This window comes from Cavia porcellus, unplaced genomic scaffold, assembly GCF_034190915.1.
Source record: "Cavia porcellus strain 051 isolate PalLab524CR breed Dunkin Hartley unplaced genomic scaffold, mCavPor4.1 scaffold_24, whole genome shotgun sequence".
NCBI classification, from domain to species: domain Eukaryota; kingdom Metazoa; phylum Chordata; class Mammalia; order Rodentia; family Caviidae; genus Cavia; species Cavia porcellus.
Genome location: NW_026947507.1, coordinates 47,746,775 through 47,762,065, shown reverse-complemented (window position 1 = coordinate 47,762,065; position 15,291 = coordinate 47,746,775). Strand labels below are relative to the sequence as shown.

At 51.4% G+C, this 15,291-nt stretch overlaps 1 protein-coding gene across 12 annotated transcripts in view; it reads left to right on the top strand.

The window, feature by feature from the left end:
- Nucleotides 1-14,986, top strand: part of Dlgap2 (DLG associated protein 2) — a 531,604-nt gene extending 516,618 nt beyond the window's left edge. For all 12 annotated transcript variants that reach the window (XM_063235015.1, XM_063235014.1, XM_013143569.2 and 9 more), the window contains 3 exons: nt 3,051-3,142; nt 6,045-6,197; nt 8,522-14,986. In XM_063235015.1, coding sequence (XP_063091085.1) covers nt 3,051-3,142; nt 6,045-6,197; nt 8,522-8,740 — 464 coding nt within the window. In that variant the 3' untranslated portion in view covers nt 8,741-14,986. The remainder of the gene's footprint in view (nt 1-3,050; nt 3,143-6,044; nt 6,198-8,521) is intronic.
- The last annotated feature ends 305 nt before the right edge of the window (nt 14,987-15,291 follow it).

The window sequence follows — 15,291 nt, the reverse complement described above, 5'->3', positions numbered from 1 at the left end:
GTGGGTGCCATGCACACCGCATTCCGAGGACCAGGGAGCTGCTGCCAGCTCTGCTTCCCCCCAGCAGCCGCTGACCTGAAGGTTCTCCCAAATGCTGAGCAGCCTGTGGTGACTCACTCCCTCCTTTAGCACCAGATGAGTGGGGACCTCAGCATCGCACATCAGGTCTCCCAAGCCACCTCTGTGAGGAGACACAAGAGTCATGTGGGCAAGTATCTAAGGCAGTGGGCACCCACCCAAGACAGAGTGGTGACAAAGGAACAGAGCCCACACTCAACACAGGATGAGAGGAGATGGCCAGAGAAACTGTACCTCATCTCTGGCCAGCCCAAGGGTTCGGGTCCCTACGGAAGAAAACAGAAAAGCCACGATCATCGTACGAGCAGCACAGATCGCTGTGTGCCAGCTGGCAGCGGCTAGCCAAGCTGCTGACACAGCGGTGCCCCTGTGTGCCCAGGATGAGAAGACCCAGTGACCAGACCTGTGCCATGGGTATGAAGGGACCCTGAATGCCTCAACAGTTATGTGGCCTTCTGGAGGTGACGAGCCATTGAGGCCCTGGGGTGAGCAGATTCAGGGAGCAGCTGCAGCCACATACATGTGGCAGGTCTGGCCAGGAGGAAGGTCTGTCAGTGGCCAAGCAACTATTTCAGCCTGCAAACACTGCAACACATGAGAACAGTGGGGCTGTTTTCCTGGCACTTCGAGGAAAATTTACATGAAATTGGAAATTATAGAAGATGCATGAAAAATAAATTAGAGAGCCAACGAAGTTAATCACATTTCTCTGTACATCAAAGGCAAGGGTTACATCAGGTTCTTTGTAAATTTGCATTCTGATGAACATTAGTCCTTATCTTTGCTTTGGAGAAGAAAAATGTCTAAATTGTGACAAAATTAGGGAAGTATAGTGGAAAAGAATAAATTGGATTTTCACTTCAAATTCCGTGCAATTATAGGAAGCTATTTACATTATAGGCATCAGATAGGATTGTTCCCTCTCAATGAGCAGCAGAAGCCTCCTGCCATTAGCAGTCACATCATTGGCTACCCTCTGACATTTATTATCTCATCTAGCAATATTCAATTTATACTTTTTATAACTCTCCAGTCCATTGCATCCACACAGAGACTGAGCCACGTAGTCACGTCACATTGGAGTACTTTATATTACCATTCAGCAGAATTCCATTGTAAGAGGAATATGAAGATTACAAATTAAAGCTTGAATTTTAATAAAAATCATTGAATTTTTAATTACAGTGTGAAGAAATGGGCTCAGTGAATCAAGTGCTCTTATTTGCCACTTCTACATTCCTGCAGTGACAACTCGATTAAAACAAGCCCGTCTGCATATTTGCACTGACTTGGGTACCAGAATACAAAAGAAGCAGACAGACCTAATGGGAGTGGGGCTATAACATGAGCATGCGCCTCTCCAGCCAGCGGCCAGGCCTTGGAAGCAGCTGCCAGTAGGCCACAAATCTGTGAGGGTGACACCCTCCCCCCGGGCCACGCCCTGAGCCCCACCCACTGGCACCTTCCCACCCTAGAGCCCTCCTCCTCTCACTGCACCCCAGCTGGAATCTTCACCTCTTTAATCTGCACACACTGGGCAGCCCTAATCTGAAAACTCCAAATCCAAAATGCTTCAAATTTCACACATTCTGAACCCTGACAGGATGTCTGCCACAGGGGGAAAATGCTGCCCCTGACCCCAGGTGACAGGCTGCAGACAAGGCACAGGCATACCAAACCTGTTGGGTGGGATGGCCGGCAAGCTGTGTGTGCAAGGTGCACACGAAACGTGAATAGATTCTATGTATTAACATGGGCTCTCTCCCCTCATGTCTCATGTTACCTTCCTGCTGTACTGCAACTTAAAAGAAGAGAGGCACCAGTCACCTCCACTTCTCCAGATGAAACCTCCCTCCCTCCTGAGCATAAGCACTCTGTCTTGAACTGCAGACCACTGAGCTCACTGCTGTATGGATCTCTCACTTTGGCTTTTCCTCAGAACAAATCTCCAGAGAACACACCCTCTTCCCCTCAGTCACACTCCCCGATCATGGGGACAGGCGCTTGCCTGGCTGGGAAAGCAGACTGAACTAGCAATTTAGCCATGCCTTCAGTGCATAGTGCAGGGTAATTATTTAGGTGCTCAGTAGCCCACCTTGAGGGAGACTGTGCGGAAGGTGTGACCCCAGACTGCTAGAGAGATAGAGGATTCCCCACTGGACTAGCTCCTCCAGGAAGGAAGCTGCTCGTGAAGTTCCCACCTGGAAGATGGCTCTGCAGTGCCCCTGCTGCTGACCAAGGCCTGATGAGCTACTGTGCTTGGGACACCCTGCCCTTCAGTCAGCTCCCTGCCCCAGACAACCAGAGATGAGAAACAGAACAAGTGTGCTGTGCAGCTATGGAGTTCCCTGCAAGGCTTCTCATGAAGCCTTGCAGAGAGGACAGGACAGTGGGAAGATGAGCTCCTGTCCATCTGTAGGTGGCTTTGGAGGCTGTGAGTTGGGGTCAGTCTAGCAGCCTTTCCAGAACAGGGCTGTGCTCACACAAAACCACAGAAGAAAGGGCAGAAGACAGCAAAGGGACAGTGAGACCAAGAGGCAGGAGGGGAGCTGGGGACAAAGGTGTGGCTGTCCCTTTCATCCACTTGTCCAGTCCAATTCCAGAAGTAGCCACACCGTGAACTCTGTGTGGGGCTAGTGCCATGCTGCTTGTGTCTCTTCTTCCTGTGTCTTCTTTCTGCGTCCTTCAGATGCATCTCGAGGCAGTGCTCTGGGGCAGCTGCTCACACTTGCTAAAGATTCTTTCATCCAGTCAGTGAGGTACCAGCAGGGTGCTTTCTCTAAACTTAATGTCTCCGTGCAGTTTGCTGCCCTCATGGAATCAGAACCTCAAAGGTGCCCAGCAGTTCAGCCCACACCCAGCAGTGCCAGTGCCCATGGCAGTGTGAGGGGCCAATGCTGGCCACTCTCTGGGGTGGAGCCCTTCTGCTCCTGGCCCCACCTGACCTGACTGACCTGTCCTGTCTCCCACAGTTCTCGGGAAGATCCGGAGCGCAGTGGGGAGTGCCCAGCTGCTCATGTCACAGAAGTTCCAGCAGTTCTATTGGCTCTGCCAGCAGAACATGGTGAGTGATGGATGGCCCTGCCCGTGCTTGGGCTGCTGGCGGGCTAAAGCATTGTATGTACATGGCAAACAAGAGAGCTCATGAGAGAGGCTGTATCCCAGCCCTAGGAACCCATCATGGCCCAGTCCCCACAGTCACACAGCCCAGGTCCCAGGGTCACATGGTCAGGCTCTGACTTCTGCTAAGTCAGAGCTGGGCTATGAAATGTGTATTCCCTGCTAGAAGAGACTGGGGGTCCTAGAGGTGGCAAGCCTGTCCTCTCCTGCTAGGTTTCTTCAGAAGACCTCAGGAGGAGCTGGGAACTTAATCATTGCTGTGGCCAAGAGCACAGGCAAAGGAAATGACCAGAGGATGCCATAGAATAGAGACACACACCTACAGAGATTAGGAAGAGAGAAGTAGCATGGCCTTCCCATTGTACAGTCCAGATGCGCTGGATTTGTGAATTCAGCTGGCATTAGATCTGGTTTCTCCTGACAGGCCAAGGGGAGGAAGAGCCACTCATAGGCATCTACACACTGATGTATCTATGTCTGCTCCTCTGTAGACACTGAGAGGTGCATGTATGCACCTACACATGTACACGTGTGCTTTTGTTTCTCACTGCAGAAACTATTTACGTGACTCCAAGCATCACAGCCATGTGGCTTCTGTGTCCCTATAGGTGATTTCACAGTGCATCCCTTGATTTTGCGCACTCAGCTTTTCCCGTGGTTGCAGACTTCTCTGTGTAGCCTGCCTGGTGGGCAGCAGGGCCTCCGACTGCTTCTGTGTGCAGTTTGCAACGTTAGCCTCCAGTGCTTTCCACCTCGCCCACTGTGGCCGTTGCCAGATTCAGAGGTGCCAGTGTGTGCCCTCGAATGTAAAGCCTCCTGGCATTTAGAAAGGGCCAGACTGGAGCTGGGCTCAGGGGCAGAGCATTTCCTAAGTTTAGTTCCTAGCACTCACAGAGGGTCAGGGTCGGGGAGGTTTGAGTCAGTGAATAAACTGAAAGGAGAGGGGCAGTGAGTAAACACGTGGTTGCCGTGAGTGCCGTCCACATGCCCATCTCCACACAGGAGTTGCCTTGGTGCCGGGAGCCCTGTGCTGCCCAGCGGGACCTCGCATGCTGAGGCCAGGAGTGTGTGCTCCTCCTGCCGCCCAGAAGCAGCTACTATGGGGCTTGAGACGTCTATCGTGGTGGATGCCTTTTGATTTGCCTGGGCTGCTTCCTTTCCCTTCTGCTGCTATTCAGCATTAGCAGAGCCTGAAACCCTTGCAGGGGTGGGGCTGGGTGGGGGCTCTGAGCCAGCCTGACAGTCAAGTCCTGCTGAAGACAGACCTGGGTGCGTGGTAACCTGCAGGCCTCAGCCTCTGGGTGCATGGCTGGTGGCTGGATGTTTGAGGAGGGAACGAAGCTTTACACCAAAGGTGCAGCCCCAGAAAATGCAGACCGGATACGAGGTGGTGCCCACAGCAGGCATCCTCGGGGTGCAGCTGTACAGGGGACTTGCCACAGGATAGCAGCACCCCGAATCTGGAGGCTGCTGCTCAGTGTGCCTCACTGCATTTGGCAGACAATTGGCCCTATGCGCCCTAGAGGTGAACCCTCCCTCAGGGGAGAAGCCACGTGATTTTCTCCTGTCCTGTGGGCTCTTTCCTCTGCCATGCGGAAGCTTTGTGATTCGGAGCTCCCACTGTTGAGTTTTGCTACCATCTTCTGTGTGACCAGTCCTGTTCAGGAGGCCCTTGCCCGTGCCTTTGGCTTCCAGGGCTTCCCCTGTGTTATCTTCCACCAGTTTCAAAGTCGGTTTTCTATCTGGTTCTTTGATCATTTCGATGTGATCTCAGCACAGGCTGACAGGGATACCTCCAGTCCAGCTTGTGAGTGTCCAGTCGTCCTGTGCCCCATTGGTGACAGATGTGGAACCTCATACAGAACCTTCTCACCTGAGGGACCTTGAGCCTGTGATGGTCAGCGGTCGCCCTCTAGTGGTTCATAGGAGAACAGACTCCATTCTGTCAGGAAGCAGCTTTAGATCTGGAGTTGGGCAGGATTAGGGCACAGGGCCCCCTCTCTGAGCCCTGACAGCTGCAGTGCACACTTCCGTGGGCTGCACACAGGAGACAGGCATGATGCCTAACGGGGTCGCTTTCACATGGACTTTAAACCCTATCAGAGGAAATCTGAGCCAACAGAGCAGAAGTGAGCAGAGGCTCAGTGCAAACAACTGAGGTGTGAGCCAGAAGTTCACACACTGTGAGCAAATTCAGATCAGCATCTGGTCACTGAGGGGGACCAGGCTGAGCCTGCTGAGCCAAAGGAGCCCCCCACAGAGCAGTGCCCGAGTGGGTCAGGACCCAAGGCGCCCAGGGCACAGGCACCATGCAGACACGGAGCTATTTCAGGCCACATTCCAAGGGGCGGCACCACCTGGCCTTCAGAGGTGGGAGAGACTCTGACCCTGCACGGAGGCACAAGCTAGATAGACCTGAGGTTTGTAAGGTGTTGCTGACTCTCAGTGCAGAGCTGAAATCCATCAGAATAAACACCGAACTGGCCCTCAGCCTATCTGCTGCCCCCACTCAAGCCCTCCCTCAGCCTGGTCCCTTTACAAAAATTCAAAACCCTAGTGCTCTGCCCTCCCCCACCCCATTGGTTGTGTGAACCATTGAGCATCTGGACTTTAACCATCACCACTGTCCCCCGAATTCCCAACATGGATCATGAGAGGGGTGTGCTGCACGGGGAAGATCCACCCACAGACACGTTGCAAAGGGCTTTGGTCCAAGCCTGGGAACCTTCCCCAATACTGCATCAGTGTTTGAAGAGCCAGGCTTCTCCAGTCTGGTTCTGGGAGGCACTCGTGGGGATAAGTGGCCCCCCAGCTCTGTGGCAGGATCTGAAACCCTGTCTCTCCAGGACCCCAGCGCCATGCCGAGACCAACGTCCCAAGACCTGGCCGGCTACTGGGACATGCTGCAGCTGTCCGTCGAGGACGTCAGCATGAAGTTTGATGAGCTGCACCAGCTGAAGCTCAACGACTGGAGGATCATCGAGTCTCCGGAGAGGAAGGTGAGTGCGCCCTGTGCCCAAGGTCCTGCAAGGAGCTGTCGTCAGTGCCTCATGGTGTCTAACCCATGAGCAGCAATGGTTCGTTCCTGATGGCATGGGATCTGGGTCTCCCAACACTCAGTGATTATGCCCGCCTGTGCACACATGTGGGCACCACAGAGTGAAGCTGGGGAGACACCGTGTAGTGTCCTGCACCCCAGAGCATGTGTGACTCTGTGTCCATGACTCTTGTGGGGTCTTTCTGAGTTATTTTAGCTCAGACAATCTCCTTAGAGATTGCTGCAGTTTCTCACCCATCTGTGCCTTCATGTACAGGGCTGCAGTGGGAGACAAGACATCCTACCCCACCAAATGGCCTGTGGGTGCCATCTCTCTGTGGATCTGTCAGCCTTGGCCCTAAGATAGTGGCATTAAGCCTGAGTTGGATCTTCCTCCACAGTGGAGTCACCTGCAGTAGAGCTGCCAGGGCTGATCTAGCCCTGCAAACAATGACACCCAAATGCTTCAGAAAAGCAGTCATGGCCTGCACTTTCCAGGCAGATATTAGCCCCTAAAACAGACTTACAAAGAAAATCAATCCAGCATGCTTTTGAGAGGTGGTGTCTAACATGCAGGCACCTGGATCATTAGAGCAAAAATCAGTGGAGAGCCCTGTGTGGTGCACACACCTGTCATCCTAGGATCTGGGAAGCAGAGGCAGGAAGACTGCTGTGAGTCTGAGGCAAACCTAGGCTACACAGCAAGAACAAAAGCCAGTGTAGGCTATTTTCCCCTGCACCTCCTTGAAAGGTGCCATTGGTGCCTAGTGGAGTTCCAGGCCAGAGGCCACAGGTGATACCTAGGACACCCTTCCTACCACTGATCCCAAGGAAGCCAAGCCTGGACACCTCTGGGGCCATAAACAGGAGCTCCTGCTTTGTGGCTTGGTTGTGAGGAGAAGGAGATGCTCAGTGCTGACCCCGAGTACGAGCTTATCCTGAGGGGACCCAGATACACACAGAAGCCCTCTCTTTTCCTGACCATCCCTCCACTCCCCAAGTCACATGTAAAGAAGGAGTCTCAGTGAAATGGGCCCTCAGCGAGCACACAGCACCCAGCACAAGAAGGCAGTGTCTGACTGACCCATTTCTTGCAGGAGAGGCTCTGGCTCCACATAGGTGTCCAGTTTGTTCTGAGCTGGGCCATAGCTCACTATAGGCTCCCAAGCTCTGACCACAGAGGTTCGCAGGCAACCTTTGAACCTTCACTGAGAGGCTGCAACGTGGAGGGGAGTGAAAAAGAAGCTTGGCCATGTGCTGAGAGCATGTGCTCATTCCAGTGCTGAGAGGGCTCTGCGGGTGAACTGCTTCACCACTCAGCACTCCGGGAAGGCAGGAGAGAGCTTCTGGCCTCAGTCTTGGTGATGTGCACTGCAGAGGCAAAGTCATAGACACCAAGACAGCTTCTCACCCCTAGTTCAGAGCCTTGGGGGCCAGGCCTGCAGAGTCAGGCCACACTGTGCAACCGCCTTCCCCAGCCAGGCAGGAACGTGGGAGGGAGGTGTGTGGGGCTGTGACCCTCTCCCCAGGAAAGCTCTGGCTCCTCTGTCTTGTGCCCTTTCTGAGAAGGAAACCACTGTAAGACAATACCTGGGTCAGGGGAAGGCATGGCACTGAAGACCACAGAGTGCAAACTTGTCACTGAACAGCTGTGAGCATCCTGTATTCTGCTTGTTGCAAAACTGTGAAATTTATCTTTCTGAAAAAGGCATCCACGTTTTTTGGTGAGATTTATTCAAGAACATGAACTGAGAGTCAGAAATAATTATTTGCATCCTTTTATCAAGCAAAAGGTAAATCATCCTACATGTGAAAACACTCTAATGTCAGTGAGGTTCTTAGGTTATTAAAGAATTTGGCCAGTGATTCCCTGGGACACCTGCCCACATAGCCTATTTTCATGAGCATACATGAAATTCTGGTTCAGCCAATGACAGTAACATTAGATGACAGTGCCCGCATGCTCTGTAAGGTATATGCCAGCATCAGACAGGACATGGTGCTTTGGAAAGTATGGGATGAGGGTCAGCCTTCCTCCAAAGTTGAGGAGGCGGAGGACATGTCAGGTATCATGCCCAGCGGTGTCTCCTCATTTGTACACCGTCCCAACGTCTCTGCCTCCTCTGGGGAGTGGGAGAGAATGTGGAGGACAGGGGATGCAGGGTCAGAGGCCAGCGAGAGTGGGAAGAGCGACTAGACCCTGGGCTTCGGCAGGGCGCAAGGCTGGTGGGGCCCCACACCCATGGAGCTCCGCCCTGACCATTTCCTATGTGTGATCCTTTTCAGGAGGAAAGGAAGGTCCCCCCTCCTATACCAAAGAAGCCCCCCAAGGGGAAATTTCCCATCACGAGAGAAAAGTCTCTGGACCTTCCTGACCGCCAGCGCCAGGAGGCTCGCAGGCGGCTCATGGCGGCCAAGCGAGCAGCCTCCTTCCGCCAGAACTCGGCCACCGAGCGGGCAGACAGCATCGAGATCTACATCCCGGAGGCCCAGACCCGACTCTGAGGACCTGACTCGGCGACATGTTTTGTTCTTTTTAACAAACGCTGTACAGTTTATTGCCTACTGTCACGGTCACGTTCGTCTCATTTCCTCCCCTGACCGTGCCCTTGCCGTCTTTGTTCCATAAACACAGCGGGATGCCTTCGATCGCCTCTGCGCACCAGCCAGGACAGTTCCTTCCATGACGGGTGACTCCATCGCCCTGAGGGGCAGGCATGGTGTCAGCCTGCTGCCCTCCGTGCCCTCAGAGGACCACACAGGCCTCTGGAGGTGGAGCCCACATGACATTTTGTGATTTCTATTTTTATACATTGTGTGATATCTAGAGATAAGAATAATACATAGCTGCAAATGGATGCATCTCACCACTCCCGAGAGGCATCAGACACCCCAAGTGGCAGGTGCTACCCCCCGAAGGGCAAGAAAGACAGACCCATCCCCACTAGTCAGCGTCCCTCTCCACAAGCCCAGCTGTCCTAGTCTTCTATGTCACCCATAGAAAGCTCTTGGCTCCTGTGTGTCGAGTGTGTGGTTATGGAAAGGGGTCTCCACCCCCATACTCTCACCCGCGGTTCTCCAAACCCCAGCAGGGTCCAAGTCCAAACCCGCTCCACACACCCTGCGACGCTCAGAGACCAGTGGAATGTTCCCCTGGGAGGGCTGCGTGGGAAGGGACAGGAGCCTCAGAAAGCTGGGCGCATGAGAGAAAGAACTGTCCACTTCTCTGAAACAGCCATTGTAGTTTTTATTCCTTTGCAACCTGAGGCATTCGCAGAGCATTTTCTTTATGTTTTCACCACTTAGGCTCCATGTGGGTTTTTTTTATGTGTGTATATACATTTCAAACTGCTCTATCAGTTGATGTTCCAGGGTATCCTTAAAAAAAGAGTTTGCTTGTATAAAATGACAGTTGTGATGTTGTCAAAAGTACAAGAATATGAATGTGAGTGGTAAGTATATTGCAGTTTAAATGGTAAAGAAGAAGTGTAGTTTACACTTGTATTTTTCCAGAATTATCTTGTCCTATGCAGTATTGCTGAAGTCAAGAATATATTTCTTGCCTGTGTTAGACGTGAAGGGAAAAAAGGCCGCGCATGGTGATCTCCAGCCGTGGAACCTGAGCCAGGTCACGAGTCATCCTGACTCCAGTGGCGACAGAGGGAAAGGGCAGTTCTGCTCTCAGGCTGCCTGCACCAGTGCGCTGCGCCGCCGCCGCCGTGCGGCTGCTCCGCCCCAGCTCGGCCGGCGCCTGGGCTGCAGCCAGGAGCCTGCCGCCGCCCTAACCCTGTGCCTGCAGCGCCCCTCCAGGTAGAGGCGGGTTCGCAACCGCAGATGTCTCCACCCAAATACCAGGTCTTCCTTCTTGCTGCTTCAAGGAGCACCTTGTGCTTAGCCATAGGCAGAAAGCTTTCGACAACCCTGTAGCACTTTGTTTTCTCTCGTGATTCGCACTTTAAGACGTGCCCAGCTCACTGCGGCCCTACGGCGCGGCCACGCGTGTGCACTGGCGAGGCGCCGCGTGGTGGGCATCCATGGGCTGTGTCCCCCCTCATAGTCGACATTCCACCAAGCATGGGGTTCACTGGGGTACAGTGGGTATTAAAGCATGTCGAGCTTCAAAGTTTTACTTTTTTAAAGCTGAATAGTTAAGACTTCCCTGTAAGAACAAAACCCTGTAAATTGAGCCTCATATCTGGTATATATTTTACCAAACAGCCTTAAAATATATTTGGAAGCAAAAATCAGTACGAATGTATATCCTTGAAAAATGCAAAAAAAAAAATCCCCGAAATATTCTTCTATAACTGAATCCTATTTCCCCAGAGTGTTCAAAGCATTTTTCTATTAAATAAACACCTAAACCCTGAATAGTGTACCACAATGACGCTTCTTCCTATACTCACTCCACTGTGTTAAAAGCACATGTACTTGTAAGTGCTGGCATTTTGGATGTTTAAAGTGATGTAGTATTTAAGAGGGACCCCTGTGTAGCAGTGGCTACAGACAAGTGAAATCTATATGCTCCTGGATTAGGGAACTAGAATGCGCGTGTGCAGGCCACCAGCTCACATCCCAGCACCTCCTGGCAGCTGATGGATTTTATCTTATTCCTGGAACTTTCATAGAATACATAAAAGCAAACTGATATGATTTGTCTTAGATTCCAAATTCTAAGGTCCCAACTTGAACCAAATAAGTTTGGGTTGATTTTTTGTTGCCCAATCACTTTTATTTGACAGTCCCCTAAGTCTTGACCTCCCCCATCCCTAGCCGAGCAGGTAAACCCTCCACCAAGTTGCATACTGGTCCCCACTGGACATGGAGGATGTACCCGTTTGGTTTACCACATTCCAAAGAAACTCCTGCCTTGGCGGAGCAGATGCCTGCTGCTAGTGGCCAGCGTCATTCACTTGTGTCCCTGTCCCATGGAATACCTCCAGCTCCCATACAGGTGATGTTCTGTCGTGGAACAGGAAGATAAGCCATGTTACCATATTGTTTGTGCAAAGCATCCAAACCCTTGGCAGCCCTCTGGTGCAGCACTCCCGTGACGGCTGTGCCTGTCACTTCCAGAAGGGGTGAGAGCTCTGGCGTGGGCCCCCCACCACATTTAACATACAATCTGAATAAGACACTGTGAATGAATGCAAGGGCATGGCTGGAAGTAGTGCTGCATGGTGCCAGCAGCATCGTGGTGAGGGTTGATGTCCCCTGCAGCCACTCGCCAGTGTTCCTAGAGGCCCAGCCAGGGCTGGGGACGTCCTCACACCAGCAGGCTTGCTGGTGCCTCAGTTGTCTCTCAAAAACTGACAAAATAAACAGTATGAGGGCCAGCACCCAGCGCAGGAAGAAGGCCGTGTGGAGCAAGATGTGTTCAGTGTAACCCATCCAATGTCTCCATCTTGTTGCGTCTGATGTAAAGTCCGTCGTCCCCAGTAACGATTTTTACTGTGTTTTCCTCCATGAGTTTATATCTCCATCCTAGAATGCTGTACAAAGCACTGCACTGTTGTATACCAAAAAATTACATTTTTGTTTAAAAGGAAGTGTTGTCCATGTTTTCAACTCCAATCCTGAAGACTTACAGCATTCAGCAGAAAGGTATATCATTATTAGGAAAATACAAATCACATTCAAGGTGCCTCTTTTAAAAAAAGTAAGCCACAAAAGCAGTCACCTGCAACATACAGGGAATCTCTTCCTGCTGGCCTTATGGCAGTGGCCAGATTTACCATCAGGATACAGCTGCATGCGTGTGTCGCTGTGTGCCAGAGCTCGGTGTCACCATTTTTTAGTGTAATAGTAAACGAAGCCTGTGTGTGCTGACTTTGTTGGAACATGCTGCATATTACATTCATTTGTGTCTTACTTATTTTCTCATTGCTGAGACAAAATACCTGACATCCAAAGGAAGAAAGGTTTAGTTAGCTCACAGTTTGTATAAGTTTCAGTCCATAATCGACTAGTTCCAACACAGGGCAGCTCAGCAGAGGGGCAATAGTTCAAGGGGGGCAAAAAGGCAGCAAAGCTTCAAGGGACCTTAACAGTATCTCTCTGCCTCTATTACTTTACCCAGACTACTTAGGCCAGGTAGCATTTACACCCTTAATCTCAGGGCCCTTGATCCTAGCATTGCAGTATGAATCAATTGCAGCATCACACACTCTAGATTCAGCCACCTCCAAAAAAGCCCCAGCCATGACTGCATGAGGCTTCCAGGGGATATCTAGAAATAAGCCATAACAGTTTGTGTCTAGGGACCCCTCCGCCTTATCCCACACACAGGAAGGGTTTCTGTGCAGAGGACAGGAGGATTATAGATGCATAGTTAGAGCTCCCCAATGTGCTCTCCAACAAGGCCAAGCCTTGGGAAGCCTGTGGGGAGCAGGGGCCTTTTGCTGCTGGCAAAAGCAATCAGAACCAGGCCAACCTCTCTCAGCCTTCCATGAAACTGAGGAATTAGGACCCAGAGAGCCTTGCAGGGAGACCCAGGTCAGACTGGAGTTGCAATCCAGCCTTGCTAGAAATCTGATAGGGGGCCCAGGGCAGAATCTGCCACAGGCATGTCCGATGGCAGAGGCTGGATCCTGTCTAAAGCAGCACAGCCAGTGTGGCAGAAGGGACCCCCCAGAATCTGGAAGGACAGACATAGGGGCCAGGAGAGGACATGTCCAATAGGAACCCAATGTGACACAGAAATAGCACCAGGGGTGAGGGGCAAGGTACCCCCTCTGTCCCTGTGCCTGGAACTGGAACCAACCAGGTCCCAGAAATGGGCCCAGCTTATAAACCTGTTCTTCCATGTGTTCGTTCCCAGCCATCTGTTCTCTAGCCTCAGACTTCTTGGTTTTCCCTGCAAATGGAACACCCTAGTAACATCATCTAGGACAAGCTACCTTGGGAGCAGTGTCTCACACTTCTCTAGTTTTCAAATCATACTTCATTGAAACTTTCTGAGTATTCTCTTGTTTTATCTGAATATTTAGCTCTACTTCTTATTAGCTTTGGGTCACATGTAGAGTTCTGAAACCTTGAAAATCAAATAGAAAATGGAAGCATAAGAGATCAGTGGTGTCATCAGTTACTCTTTAGTAAGTGGAGCCAGCAAATGTACTACATCTCGCTCACTGTGCCCTCAGACACGCTGTACGGCTCAGCATTGACTCCTGAACTGTGGGTGTAAGGGGCCCGGCCCCCTCCAGTGGGTGCCCTTACCCCTGAGCACTGCCCCCCCCCCGCCCTGAAGGGGTGTAGCAAGTGTCCAGGCAGGATGCGCACATCTCCAGCAAAGCCAGGCTGATGGAGGGTGCCATGGCCACTTATTCTTGGGGTCCTGCTTGGTGGAGCAGGGTGTCGAGAGCAGGATGGGGGTCTGGAGATGGAGAAATGATGGGAGGGGCCTTCTTTCCTGCTGACTTTGATTTCAGTTTCTGGAGGCAGAAGAACAAACACAGGGAGCACCGTGGACCGGCTGCACCAGCTTGCTCACCGCCCTCTGCATGCTCTGAGTGAGTGCCCGGGGCCTGGGGACGAAGCCACTTTCGGCCCTGCCCCAGTGAGCAGGTCCACAGCTCCACCAGCAGCCACCCCAGGCAGCATTCATCCCAAGTTTCAGTCTGAACTCTGTAGATGACTTTGCAGAAGAAACATCAGTTACCTACTGTAAAACTATTTTCTTTCTTTCTTTTTTTTTTTTTTTATTGGTACCAGGGATCGAACTCACGACCGCCTGTTTGCAAGGCAGGTGCTTATGTCGTTGAACTAAATCCCCAGCCCCGTAAAACTACTTTTTAAGATTTTGTAAGCACTCAAGGCGAGATGACAGAGGGTCACTTCCCTTCTCTCTCAGATCTTAGGGAACTCTCCATCCTTGGTGCTTACTTAGACCCAAAGGACTCTCAGCCCGAGTCTGCAGGAGGGAGCTGAGGCGGGTGGGAACATTTGAGACACCCCAGCTGCTCTCTGATTTGCTCTGATCTGCCTCAGTTTGCCACCGTGGCCCATTCCCAGTCTTTTCCACTCGGATCACTCCTTTGAAGGGCCCAGGTGAATATCTCGTTACCCTTTTCCAGCCAGTTTGCTGAGTTCAGAGTTTCCCTGACAACCTGTAAGCCCTGGGATACTTTCCATCCCTGATTTCCAACAGGCAAGCCATGTACCTCAGGTACAGGACCTTGCTGTGGGGACACAGCCGCCCCCACATGCCCACTCCATACCAGACACCCAATGTGGTCCAAATTAAACACCTCTGAAGAAACTCCCAGAATGCTTGGACCAAGATGCCAACTGCCCAGTCACAGTTCGAAACAAAGGCAGCCAAGTCCAGGTACATGTGACCACAGGCGCGAACTCATAGCAGGCTCGAGGACAGAGCACCAGGCATTCCTAGCCCTACAGAGTCACATTTCAGAGACGAGACCCCTTCATGAGATTCCCCTCTCCATGCTCTTGTGGGCTTTTTTGATAAATTCTGTTCAGTGGCCTGCAGGCTTCTGATCAGGATGGGTGCTCTTAGTCTCAGCTGTCTCTTGTGTCTTGCTAGTAACTTTTCATCAGAAGTTGGTTAGTGTTTTAAGGCATTTAAGAATTTTTTTCCAAGATTTTTTCCACAATTCTCATCTGACTGTAAGAAAAATGTGCTTTCCACTCCCCCAAACTCTTCTCTAATAATCTCTTTCACTTGAGTCTGTACTGCTGATATTCACTCCCTGTAAATAGTTCTGCAATTAAATTTTTAGAAAAAGTTAACGTTTTCCTTGTTGTTGTTGTTGGAGTGAGTTCTTGCATTGTTTTAAACTCAAAGAAATTATATAGACCAAGGGTTTTATCAAACAAATCAGTTACTTTTCCTCCACCCTACATTTCAATGACAGAATAGCCTCAATCCCTCTTGTCAGGAGAAATGGGCACCCAAAGACTGCAGACTCACATGTGCAGACCTAAGTGCATTCGCCTTAACAAGCACTGCTGGAGTCTGTGGAGGCACCTCACTCCCGTGAGCTGCAGTGACCTGGACATTGGGTCTTACTGGTACTGGCAGAGTGGCGTGTGAG